Source organism: Rissa tridactyla, chromosome 13 (genome assembly GCF_028500815.1).
Source record: "Rissa tridactyla isolate bRisTri1 chromosome 13, bRisTri1.patW.cur.20221130, whole genome shotgun sequence".
NCBI lineage: Eukaryota > Metazoa > Chordata > Aves > Charadriiformes > Laridae > Rissa > Rissa tridactyla.
In genome coordinates, this window is record NC_071478.1 from 11,960,186 (window position 1) to 11,973,344 (window position 13,159).

Sequence of the window (13,159 nt, forward strand, 5' to 3'; positions counted from 1 at the left end):
TATTAAACGAATGCAGGCTTCTCCCTCTTCTGTGGTCATAGCGCTGACAACATCCCAAGCCAGTGAATGCCTCCTGACCTACTACCACAAACATTTCCACTAGCACACCAGCCTGATACCATCTATTCCTCTCGCCAGGTGACAAGCAGCCAGGACAGAAACCCACCCCTCCACATTAGTTATTTGCCAAGAAGGCACATTAACATCCTGGATAACGACTATGTGGTTTTGACAGTTTTCTGCAACAATTGTCCCTTCCCGTATCTCATCAGTAGCATTTTTGCTGAAGTGCCATTATCTTCCTACCGCTGTTTGTTAGTTTGGGAGTCAGTGGGATAGATTATTCCAGAACAGAATTACTCACAGGCGTCTCGGTTATTTTTTGCTTTCTCAGTCAGTGGCTGGAGGGTCCAACAAAGGAAGTATGACGTGACCAAAAAAAAAAAAAAAAAAAAAAAAACAAAAAAAAGAGAGAGAGATAGCAAGAGAAAAGACAGAGAAAAGGGAGACAGTTAGCATGTTCTAAGGAAATATCCCCCAGTGTGGTCAAGCATCAGACCTAAAGTTTATCCTGCTGACTCAGCGAAGCAGCCAGACCACTCCAGAAGTGCTAAATACTGATACTCGGTCACAAACCTGTGTAAAAAACACATCTTTGTCAACACCTTTCTTCCTCTCCACAGAGTTCTTCGTTACAGAATGAAAATAATTTTTATGGTGGCTAAAACATTTCTCACCTAGTTTCATCCTAGAAAGGAAAGATCTATAAACTAGTCCCTCATTTCCAATCCCTACAACAATCATTACAGCTTTGCTTTCACTGTCTTTTAACACAGAAACTTAGTTACAACTGTTGGAATACTTAGAAAGATTCTGATGCTTGGCTAAGAAAAGGTACTTGACAAGTTAATAAGAAAAAAAGATAAATCAGAAAGATACCTACTTTCCTTCCTGCCAGCTTGATCCGTGGAGTGAAGCTGTTACACAGGAGCTGGCTCTTGGACGTGTAGAAACTGAAAGGAAAATCAGAGTGGCTCAGCTGTCTTGTAAGACTTGAACATAGTTGGTTAGCTACACAGCAAACAGCCCACGCATTTGAGCTAGGTATTAGAGGGAGAAAAGAGGATACCTTTCTCTGCATAAGACAATACGCTTACATGTGCATTCCCCAGTTCACTTCCTCTTTCTACAGAAAAGTATCACTTTCACTGTCTATACCGTATTGTGCAGTTTAGACAACTCTCTCCCTAATTTATATGACAGCAATGATTCACATCAGCTGCTTGAAAACTACAGACCTCCTCCCATTTTAAATAATTTATTCATTAAGATATGCTTATTGTCATCTGAATATTTTAAATCCTGCCTTTGGCTTATAATAAGCCTTTAAACACCTTTTTCCTCTATGGCAAATATCGGATCCAGATCCCTCCCAGCCGCTCAAAAATACTGGGTATAAGCAATCCACAAATGGTAAATGTTCAGGACAGTCGATTAACACATATAGATAAAATGAGGTATTAAAAGAGAGCAAAAAAAATAAACTGTACAGCAGAACAAAGACTGAAGAGGTAGTTTTCATTCTGAGCCCTGATCTCTATGTGTTGGGAAAGAAAAGAGAGTACTATGGCACGGAATGCTTAACAGAAAGCAGAAAGGAAACCTACCATGTCTTGGAATAAAGCAATGTTAACACAAAGCCTCAGTGTTTCCTGCAACTGTTCCAACATTTACCCATGTTATCCACATTTTCTCTAGTCGTAACTGTTCATTTGGGATGTATTTGTTTTCACTAATAACCAATCTAGTTGAAGTGATTGTATTTTTTGTTTAGCTTCGTGACTTTCTTCAAGCATAACTAAAGGCTAGAACTAAGTTAGCTGGAAAGAGAGCTTAAGATCAAGACCTTTTCCTCTGCAAATTGCCTATCATCTCTGATAGATAGGCATCTCCTTTCATTGCAATGAAAGAAGAAAGAGAATTCAACGGATTATAAAGAGGAAAGCAAAACAGAAGCGTTCAGCAAAGGCTGACAGAGTTCACCTACCTATGGTTTATCCAGTGTGGAATATTGTAGTCATCACCCAATCTGGAGTCGCCAGGTCCACAGCGATTATGGAGCTGTAAGAGTAATTTAGAAGCATAGCAGCCACTTGTGTCTAGCTAGTCACAGTATGAGTAACATTGCCAGCAGGAGCAGAAAGAAGGGAACAGAAGCATGCATTACCTTGAAGAGCGGTACAGCATGCAATGGTTGCTCTCCCATGCATACCAAGTCCACACCTATCCCTGTAAACAAAGAACAGCAGAGTTCTGCTATCTACCAAGCAGGACTGATATGCTAAGCCAAAACAGATCATCAATTTGAGCTGAAGGCCCAATTTGTATTTATATCAGATTTTAAGATGTAATTATACTGAAAATGGTAGTTAACAGTCCTGTGGTATGGTTACAAACCAACAGTGCCACTGGGGATAAAAAGAAATGTTTCTTCTAAACTAATTCAAGTCATGCAAGATTATCCTTTAAGGGAAAGGCCTCTATAGAGGAACTCTCCCTCTTTGAGGAAAGTTCTCTATCACAAACAAAAGAAATTAAATGCCTGTAAGTTCTCCGAAAATCTGCCCATTTCAATATGAAGTGCAGACACAAGTCTTCCAGCTGTACCCCAGAGTACACAAGTTACTATAGCTACTTTTCATAGCAAGAAAAGGCTACAGCTTTTTCCAAATATATCTGTTTGCCTCATAAGGACTGCACAGTATCATTAGTTACCATTGTCTATCATCCGCTGTTTGGTTAGAATCATAAGGAGTCGATCAACTTCAAATACACCCACACCGGGTGTGATAACCACAGACATCTGGCCAGTCCGATCAAAGTTCCGGTTTATGTAATGCTTGTCAAACACTAAGAGAAAGAATTAGGGAATACATTAAAAAAAAAAAGATGCTAGACGTTTTGGGGTGGTTTTTTTTCCAAAGCAAGGGAGATGACTTTCTATTAACAACGGTATTAAACAAGTTTCCACAAAGCACATGCAAGCATGGGAGGGCCTATATACAGCCTTGTCCAACCAATAAATGTTAATAAAACTACAGGAGATAGAGTAGGACAGAAGAGAAGACGGGAACCTGTTAAAAACAGGCAACAGAAGTCCATACCCATTTATTGGCAGCTGCTTTAATGATTCCTCCCAGATATTTTTATCCATTGTTCACAACTTACCATTGAATGAAAGATTTATGGCCTCCAGGTAGTTCCCTTGTGCTGAGGTAGAATTGTAACCTGGAGGAAAGCCCTCTGGACAAGTGTGCAGAAGGAAAAAAAAAGAAAAAAATCACCTCTGTATAGACTAGCTTTTTTTAAAAAAAAAAGCACAAAAAACCAACACAAAAACGACAACAAAATAAAACTACATTTGGAGTAAATCCTATCACTCCAACAAATTACAGGCAAAATTGGTATTGGTATATCTCACAAAAAGATCCAAGCAAAATAACCTAGCCAGGGGAGCACTAAGTACAATACCAGACTCCAACTGAAACTAGAGAGTTTAGAGACAACTTAAAAAAATTGGGGGGGGGAAGAGAAGGGTAAAAGCATGAGTAAGGAGGATTCTCATACCTGCTTGCTCTAGTCGTACCAACACAGGATACTGGATGAAAAGCTTTTTAATGGTCACAAGCAACGAAGTCCACTCTTCTCGTCTCTCATTCTGAACTACAACTCTAGAAAGAGTACAACTCAATGAGGATCATGAAAGCAAGCTATGAAGAGGAAGTGAGAAGGGGTGAACAAACTATAAAAAAAGGAATGCACAAAAAGGTGAGTCTTTCTTCCTTCTGTTAGGCAGCACGTTAGAACTACTGCATACACGTAGCAATCACTAAGGTGTAGATGCACACACAAAGCTGGGCACATCCCCAGCCAGAATAATCTTTCACTTCTTAATGGGCGATCAACATTGTATGTCAAATATCATACTGTTCTGCAAAGCAGTAAGGTCATTAACAAGTCCAAGTTTACAATCAAATAAAAGCTTTGAGAGTTGCATCTGTTGTGACCATCAGCCAAACAGCTCCAGTACCTAACTGGGGTCACCTGTGGTTTCAGCAATGGCAGCATCTCTTCTTCACCTACTCAAGAACGTAAAGATCTGGAGAACAGTCAAGCCTTATGCAAAAACTACTCCCAACACTACAAAACTTCTAAGTTTATTGTCAATTCGGATACAGCACAGACAATACATTATTCACATGCAGGTGGAAGACTGACATACCAAATACGTGTGCACACTCACAGATGGCATGGGGACTACTCATCAATTTGCTGACAGTTTCATAGCTGGTTTTCGCTATCTTAATTCCTTGCAAGGTCTTATAGTTCATAACATGATACTCTCCACAAGTTGCACATACATATGTGGGACAAGAGGTGAAAGAACTGGGAGAAAGACATACTTGTAAAAATCTTCATAAAATCTTCCCTCATGATCCTGACGAACTGATGCACGATGTGTTTCAGGAAACTCATCTGAAACAGAAGCAAAAGCACATATTATCCTATGCTCTTGTATAGAAATGACTCACCTTTTCTACTAAGGAGCTGTTACTTCCATTAGAAGGAAACCCTCAACTTTGAGAAATATCAGATCTCCTACACAATATTAAAAACGCTTTTAAAACAATATGACAGGTTGAGTATGATAAGGAAAGCTTGACACATATTCTTCTATGTAAGGGTTTCACTATAGTACTTTCATAAGAATGGGTGTGCGTCCACTATGCTTGGTAGGGAATACATTGGACATGGACATAAAAAATAGGGGGAAAAAGTCATTGGCAGCCTGTGACCAACTTTCAAGAGAGAAGGAGATAGGTTTAAAAACATAAACATGAAAATACGGAATTTACATACCTATAGATTTTGCTTCGTAAAATGTTCTAGAAAATAGAACCACTGTCACTTCATGGCTGCAATTCTTCTCCTGTCCAAGAAGAACAGATGAAAAAAGAAAACCTTAAGAGTCACATTCAGTAGAAAACTGTGTATATACACATAGAGTAACACCCTCTTGCAGCTCACACCTAGGATCAAAGGTAACTAAAAAAAGGTAGACTGCTGTATTAATATATCTGCATATGCCTCTATGAAATAACACAATGGTCTGTCCTGTAGACTCTGTACTTCTAGGCTATATCACATTTAACAGGAGCACTTTCCACCAGTCTCTAGAGAAACTCCTCTCTACACTTGCCAAGATATAAGATTTTTGTTTTAAAAATAAAGACAGTTGACTCAATTTGTTTATACATACTCATGGCAATTTGATATTCTTATTTGTTACTGTTTAGAGAGATACCTCTAACAATTCCAGAAAAACAAAAAAATTAAAACTTCACTAAACAGTTATGGTGCTAATGCATGCAATGGAATTAAGCTGTAAAGAGCACACTGGCTATCGCCTCACAAGGAAAAACTTGGAAAAGCCCTGTAAGCCCCAGCGCCGCTCAGGCCCAACATGGTATAGTAGTACTAAAAGCAAAACAGGCATTTCACAGACATGTCACACAGGGCTCCTAATAACTCTCCAACGGACAAAAAGCACAATGAAAATGAGACAAATCTGTTGGGCATGCTCCTGCTCTCCTTAACATTCAGGACAACCACTTGGCACATATATGACTTAATGCAGACTTGCAGTAACCACTCTTAACGCCCAGGAGCCACCTCTCATAGTCCTGTAAATCTTAGCACTGCCTTAACAACCTGGGTCTTCCTCAAACTGGCACATCAATGGGCTCATTAAGATGGCATTGGCTTGTTCTTTCAGAACAGGATGAACTCAAGTAGCTACTTACCTTCCATTTTGTGAAGAGGTCAGCAAGGAAACCATTCACAGCTTTCTCAAAGTATAGGTCCCCTGCAAAGTAAACATCTCCAAAGCATGAAATAACAGCAGTCACTTAAACTATGGGGTATATTTAGCCCTGACATTCTAGGACAACTATTTTTATTAGAATCAGAGCAACTGTGTGCATAATGAATGCTAATACCACTAAAGCATAGACGATAAAAAGACTGAAAAGCATGACTACGTTTCAGAGGATGTAAACAAGACTCTTACCATCAAAAGGATCTGACCTTTAAATTCATTTTTTCCAACACATTCGCAGCATGCTGGGAAAGCATCTGTACCATCTTTTAGGCATAGTATGCACAACTGATCCCCTGCTCAGTTTTGAATAGTTGCCCAGTTACATATGCCTGAACACATGGTCAAAGGAAGTGGTAAGAGGTTTGCTAAAAAATTAAGCCAGAAAAAAAACTGGGACAGTGACACAGACAATGAGTCACAGATAAGTGACTCATTCTTAATGCCTGAAGTTGTAACACTTCTAGCTGACTCTACCTGGGCTAAGGTGGGGGTTTTGCTTCCTCGCTAAGCCAAAGTTAAGAGAAATCTAAAACATCAAGGTTCTGTTTGCACAGAACTTCCATACATTTCTAGTTTCAGGATTCACACAGGCTTGCACCTTCCCTCATCACCAAACACGTTTATATCCACAGAAAACCTTTCCAAGGTTCATAATCAGTTGCCTGCTTGATTTCACCATTGAGATAATGGCACCAAGCCCAACAGTGGGGAAAGGAAAATTACAAATAGCCAGGAGACACAAAAGCATGACACAGCAAGTAAGGATCTAAGAAGACACCTCAGAGCACCACCTAGGCCAAAGACAGGGTATTTTAGTTTTCTAGTAGTGGCGGATACAAGTACTAGTGGCAGTTTTCTAGTAGGGACAGAAAGGACAGCTGCTGCCATCCACATTCACGATTAGGCAGGTCAGTTACCTACTCACCATAAATATCAAAATCCCACATTTCACAGCTCATCTGGATAAAAATATAAACCATGGCAGAAGTGGAGCGGAAGACCACCTGCAAAAGAATAAAATACCTTATTTAAAACAAGGTACATTCATTAGAAGGGCCAAATGCAGAAGTTAACTACAGAGCAAATTATATGACTGTGCCCACTGCATCATAGGGAATTTCCCCTCTAACGAGCTGGCATTTCAACAGCCTGAGTAATTCCTAGTGCTGCCAGCGCAGAAGAGTTGAAGTTTAATAATCACTCATTCTCCTGAATTTATTGCCATTCTTCACGTTACAATACAGCCAATTCAAATGATCCATACAAATCTGCAAGCAAGACAGAATTACAAGAAACCTGGCAAGTAAACGAAGAGGAAAAACTTCCTTTCCCCTGCTCCCTGAATTCTTACCCGGGTGTCCTCACTGATGTATCCACAGGTGACTTTCTCACTCTTTACCCACAGTTCACCTGCCTGCGCCCTGGAAGAAAAGGAGCACAGAACACTTGCTAACCACAGTGAATGTGAAGATGAGAGAATCAATATTTGAGCAAATAAAGGGGTATACTAAAATCTGTATTCAAGGGTGACCTGAAGACAGAGTAGAAGTTTATTTGGTTAAAACCCGATTTTAATCCAAAAGATGTCAGACAGCTGTTTCCCTCTGCGTATGGACATTTTGTTGCCCCTTTGTCATCTCAACAGCAACTGAAGTAACCCCCATCTGAACTATTAACATCTTGGGAAGGGGAGAAATATAAGAGGTAAAAGGAAAATTATACGGCATCCATCAGAGGCAACAAGTGCGGCTGGCTGTCCTACTATTAGTTTCTTTCACCCCAAATCAGATAGAAGCCTTACCCTACCCCATGGTGCAGACAGAATCTCTACAAGTGCCAAGGATTTTTCAAAGATCGGATACACTTATCAGACTCACTAATCTAAAGTCATAAGTAACAGTAAGCCCTCAGAAGAGGCACTGACCTGATGCCCGCAAATTCAACCTTTTGGGTGACATACGCACATGTGCTGACCTAAGAAAGAATAGTTACAGGTGTTAAAGAACAGTAGGCTCAGAGGGAGCAGACCAATTTACAAAAAAAACCATTCACGCTCAGGTACCTGACTTCTGCCATAAAATCACAAACACCACTAAGCATATTTACTACTAATACCTCAGCCTACAGAACCTCTGCAACAGACAACAGAAAACAGACACATGAACTTTTATTGGGTTCATTTGTCTAATCCACTGTGCTTCAGAGAGCCAAAAACTGCAATTCAGGGATGCAGAAACAAAATCTTCTCACAGTTGCTTATTGAGCGGTACTATTGGAGAGGGGATACATTAGCATACTTCTATTTGAAAAACATTTGGATTCAATTCCTTCCAAATGCAGTGAATCATTAAAATTCAGAACATAAGAAAACTCTCAACAGCATTTTCAGTGCTCAAGGCAGTAATAAACATTATTGCAATACAGCAGGAAATGATGGGATTATTTTTTTCTGCAACGCTTTTACATCCATTTCTCCAACTCTGATGTACCACTTACAGCATAACTTCCTCAGGCGCTGCTGACGCTGGTCTTGTCCTTGGTTTTCTGTATTTTGTAAAACACTTATTTTCTTTTATAGCAAGCAAAGAAACAGCTAAGTAATCACCTCCACCATACAGATAAGGACAGCAGAGGCCTTACCAAACTTTTCTTCAGTCGCCACATATCCCCGCGCCCAATATACTGATCTTTAAAGGTCAGCTCCACCAAGTCCAAGGTCACCTCCTGGGAAACGGAAGAAAACAGTGCCTAGGTTTTACTTGTTGTTTCTAAGTAGCACCCTTCAATCTGTTCCATTAAGAACCAAATGTTACCGGGAAGGCTGTTCTAAATCAAGTCAATACCACTAACAGATGCAAGATAAGAGGGAAGTCCCATCAGATTAACTGCCAAAGTTGGGCATGGAACTACTGGAACTACTGTGAGCTGCAAGACACTGCACAATGTGACCAGAAAAAACCCAAGGACTAAATCTGTGCTGCAAGTCTCAGTGCAAATTGGAAGCACAAGTTAAAGAAATTACTTCATTGTTCATGACATTAAAGAAGCCTCGTTTCCTGCAGATTTTTGCCTTGTGCTGAATGTAAGCTCTGACTGAAGCTCGTTTGATAGTTGGGACATTTACAAGAGATGCCTCTCTTACAAGGCTCTCTGGTGTCAAATGCTGCAAATCCATGCCATGGCTCTTCTTTTGACTAGGCCACTTACTATCTCTCTCTACGGTCTCTGGTTATCCAGAATTTCTGGAATGTTTGAAATTTCTAAATTTCTATCAAGCTGTGTTGAAGCTGGTCCATAGACTTCAAAGAGAGACCAGGGATGGTAGGGAGAGAAGAGAGAGACACATAACGACCAAACAAACAGTTCAATTGCCCAAGTCTCATTTTCTTAGGAAAGAAGGCTAAATACCTTTCAATAAAAAATAAATGCCTTTTTTTCCAGTATACTGTAGATGAAAATTCACAGGGCTCCAATGTGAGCTAAGTGAAGGGACAGATGTAAAAAAAGTCACAAAGCCACACACCTTTGGGTCAACAACGTTCACATGGACATCCTGGTATGGCCGCAGTCGGAAAACTTGTGCAACTGTCTGATCCACACTTATAGTTTCTGCCACAAAAATAAGAAAGGACGACTGAGAAATGAACATCCCCAAAAGGCTTCAAGTGTTTTACAAGTACAAAAGCAATACAGTGAGATAGTCATGAAACACTCAGGGCCTCAGCAAGAGTTATGTTCAGTTATGGCCCAATTTAAGAGTCAATAAAATCAAAGCAGGCAAGATAAACTCAAAGTTTAGTCTGAATTAATTCCCGCAAGATGAAACGATATAAAGCTAGTCAGAAAATGCAGAAATAAAAATGTAAGGCTAAAAAGCCAATTTTGTTTAAACCATACCCCACCTTACTCAAGCATAAGCAGATTTAAAATGGGCTATTCATTTTCTGATAAAATTATAATTCTTCCATTCTTAACTAGACTAAGCATTGATTTTCTTAAAATATACACATTAGTCAATCACAAGTACAGCCCAATCACATAATCTTTGCCTATGATTTTACCATGTATACTATGGAGTTGAAGGTTTTACCTTTCTGCAAATCTTCCTTAAGTGACTTCACTTGTAGAAGCAGGGGACTAGCATGCAAAAAAGAAAAAAGGTAGACAAGCTGAGATACCAACAGTCTACTCTGGTAAATCTCTCTCAAAACTATATAGTAACACGGAGCATGGGATAAGCTAAAGAGAAACACTGACGTTTCCTAGAAAGCTTCATACATCACCCGCTCTGCCTATCACCATCTTATTCTTTATACCTATTATAATTATAAAGTACTCTTTAGGTAAAGATGATATTCTAAATGGGAAAGTAAGTCACACAGGAACTTCTCAGAACCTTCTACAAGTGTACTCCTCCTTTTCAGATAGGGGCCGCAGGATGAACAGCTTCGTATAAGAAGGTTTATGTTTTTACAGCTGACCAGGAACTTTTAATTTTGCCTAGGACATACTATAGGATGGAAGAATAATCATTTCGTAACAGCAGCTCTATGAAGAGGATAAGACATTGTAGACTCCATATTCAGGTGCTACTTGCCCAATGAAAGGTCAGCAAACTAACACCAAACACACAGAATTCCACAAAATTCAAGGAACAGCTCCTGCTATAGTTATATCCTTTACTTTTCTTCCGGTAGAAAAAAACCAACCCACAACTATGGCAGCATCCTGAAGCAAAGCTATACCACCTCTAAGAGCCTCTCACTCTAGAAGCTACTGCACATGAACACACCCTTTCAGTGTTCTAAGCACACCTGACTGGTATCAGCAAAAAGAGAATTCACCTGTATTCATCATTGGGATGTGCAATTTCGACAACATCTCCCAGCTTGATTTGAAGAAATACTTTAGGATTCACCACCAGTTCATCATCTACAAGACACAAATGAATGAGGAAAACCGCAATGAACAGATATATACCAAACACAGATGCTTGCACGTTTGTGCACAACAGCTTACTCTACTTAATACAGTAGCCCAGGATCAACAAGTCAGCAATGTGTTACATTCAGCACGTGACAGTGCTCCTACCCAGCCACTTCAATCTTGCCACTCTTGTGGGCAAAAACTTTTCCTTCAAATCACAGAACTTTCACAAAAGATTTGTTCAGTGAAAGAGTGTGCCTTAATTAAGCGACCAGAATCTTCTTCTGTATTTTTCCTTATAACAAACATCAGTAGGAAAGCAGATAGCTACAGAAATCTTAACGAGCTTTATTAACATGCTACAATTTTAAGTCTAGAAATAGAGAACAATCAAATAAAGGATGTTTTTCTTAGTACACTGAAAGACATCTACACACAGTCATAAGTTATTGACTTGTCTGTCACTTATTAAGAGTGACTGAAATACAAGGTTAAAACAAAACTGACACAACAAAAGGGAAGAGGGAGAATAAAGCAATGTTACTTTGTAGGTGTAATCTCATTCTGCTCTGAGAAATGCAACTTTATTCTGCTGTATCTTGCTATTAAAAAAGACCTTTCCAAACTCTGGCTGGTATTACTGCTTCTCTCATCAAAGTTCCATCTTCACTGTTTTGTTAAAAAGACCAATAAATCAGTTAATTGCTTTCAATTAAGTAACAAAGTGCTGGCCTCATTGTTATGAGACAGGAGATACTGACCACTGCCTCCAAAACCCTTCTTATGTATGACGAGCTTGTACACCTTGTTGGTTCTCATCTTGAATTCCAGTTTTTCTCAGCTGCTTCGAGTACAAACAGTTGAAGACATCTTGCATATCTAATACGGAAATGAACGCAAACACAGACCCCATCATTACAAAACCATTCTTTATACTCTGTGCATGAACAAAGGATGTTGTACCACCAGATAGCCAAGAATGCCACACCTGAAAGGCAGGCACATTACAAAGTTTAATAAACATCAAACTAAAAGTTTAGTAACAACCTCTTCTACTAGCACTCCTGTCAGAGCTAGTACCACTCTCTAAAATCACCTCTTTTATATTTCAAGGATAAATTCTGAACCTTGTGTTAAACGTATTAAAATGAATACCCAGATTTATGCCCATTGCCAATTGTATCTTCTGGTTTTTTTCCTCTTTCACACGTCTTTTTCCACATCTTTCAAAGATGCTGGAATCCACAAACACATGATTTCACACCAACAGCAGAGCTGTACCCAGCAGAGGGCAGCGCTACAGACACAAACACTTAAGTTTGTGGCATTGGATTGCATTACTTTGTTTCAACTGCATTAGCTATCGCATTTTTTTCTTCCTGCCACTTCCATTTAAAGTAAAGCATATTGTAAAAGTAAAGGTCCTCCTTTGAAGTTTACTCTTTTTAGAAGTGCATTTAAACTGGAAAATATCAGTAGGAACAAGGTTTTCTTCATAAAATTACAACCACGTTATTAAATTAAAATATAGTCTCTTCTAGTTATAATGCATTTGCTATAATTGCATTCTTACAGCAAATCAGAACGCAGAGGAACTCTAAAGTATGCCTTTCAAACCCGAGCTACAAAGACACACTGGGGAAAACTCGCACGTCCAAAATGCGTTAAAATAAACTCTTACAGAGTCTTCAAACTCGGAGCCGGTGCGGGCCTGGCAGTCCCGCAGCATGTGGCGGCAGGACTCGCCCCGATGACGCCCGAGGTGAGCCGGGCCGGCAGCGCCGGGCCCCGCACGGCCGACTCGGGGGGAACCGACCCGCCGCGACCACTGCCAGCCACCCCCGGCCGCCGAGACACCGGCGGTCCCTCAGGCCAGGCCTACACAACCGCGTTCGAGGAGGAAAGCGCAACGCCTGAGCTTCTACCCGGAGCAGCTGCGAGAGGCGGCCCGGCAGCAGCGGAACCCGACAGCCTCGAGGGGCCCGACCTCGGGAGAAGGGGAGCGGGGGAGCCCGGCCGCCGCGGGAGGAGCCGGCCTCCCTGCGGCGGGCCTGAGCGCAGCCCCAGCCCTTCCCACAGAGCGGGGCAAGGGACGAGCGCAGGGCCCTGACCTCCCGGTCCCGTGTCCCCCACCGGCGGCCGGCTACGGCGACACCGTCCCGACGAGACCCCTCAGGCAGCGCCCGCCACTTCCGCATCCGGGGCCACCGAGCCAGCACGCGCGCGTCACATGACACCCCCCACCGGGGCGGGGCCACAGTAACGGGCGGCCGGGCCCGGCGCGCGGCGCGA

General features: G+C 41.1%; 1 protein-coding gene across 16 annotated transcripts in view; it reads right to left on the minus strand.

Annotated features, from left to right (window-relative positions):
* DEPDC5 (DEP domain containing 5, GATOR1 subcomplex subunit) overlaps window positions 1–13,091 on the minus strand; it is a 46,460-nt gene extending 33,369 nt beyond the window's left edge. For 14 of the 16 annotated variants that reach the window (XR_008469087.1, XR_008469088.1, XR_008469089.1 and 11 more), the window contains exons 1-19: window positions 12,549–13,017; window positions 11,629–11,746; window positions 10,786–10,873; window positions 10,032–10,078; window positions 9,465–9,550; window positions 8,582–8,665; window positions 7,866–7,915; window positions 7,293–7,362; window positions 6,867–6,945; window positions 5,865–5,926; window positions 4,921–4,990; window positions 4,464–4,536; window positions 3,628–3,731; window positions 3,229–3,303; window positions 2,776–2,910; window positions 2,228–2,289; window positions 2,048–2,121; window positions 944–1,013; window positions 365–401 (exon numbers count right to left, since the gene is read on the minus strand). Coding sequence is in view for 13 of the 16 variants with exons in the window: in XM_054219145.1 (XP_054075120.1) it covers window positions 365–401; window positions 944–1,013; window positions 2,048–2,121; window positions 2,228–2,289; window positions 2,776–2,910; window positions 3,229–3,303; window positions 3,628–3,731; window positions 4,464–4,536; window positions 4,921–4,990; window positions 5,865–5,926; window positions 6,867–6,945; window positions 7,293–7,362; window positions 7,866–7,915; window positions 8,582–8,665; window positions 9,465–9,550; window positions 10,032–10,078; window positions 10,786–10,873; window positions 11,629–11,686 (1,324 nt within the window). In the remaining 3 variants the exon portion in view is untranslated. Of the gene's footprint in view, window positions 1–364; window positions 402–943; window positions 1,014–2,047; window positions 2,122–2,227; window positions 2,290–2,775; window positions 2,911–3,228; window positions 3,304–3,627; window positions 3,732–4,463; window positions 4,537–4,920; window positions 4,991–5,864; window positions 5,927–6,866; window positions 6,946–7,292; window positions 7,363–7,865; window positions 7,916–8,581; window positions 8,666–9,464; window positions 9,551–10,031; window positions 10,079–10,785; window positions 10,874–11,628; window positions 11,747–12,548 lie in introns of all 16 variants that reach the window. The other 2 variants (XM_054219141.1, XM_054219150.1) reach the window with 2 other exon arrangements.
* Between the last annotated feature and the right edge of the window lie 68 nt (window positions 13,092–13,159).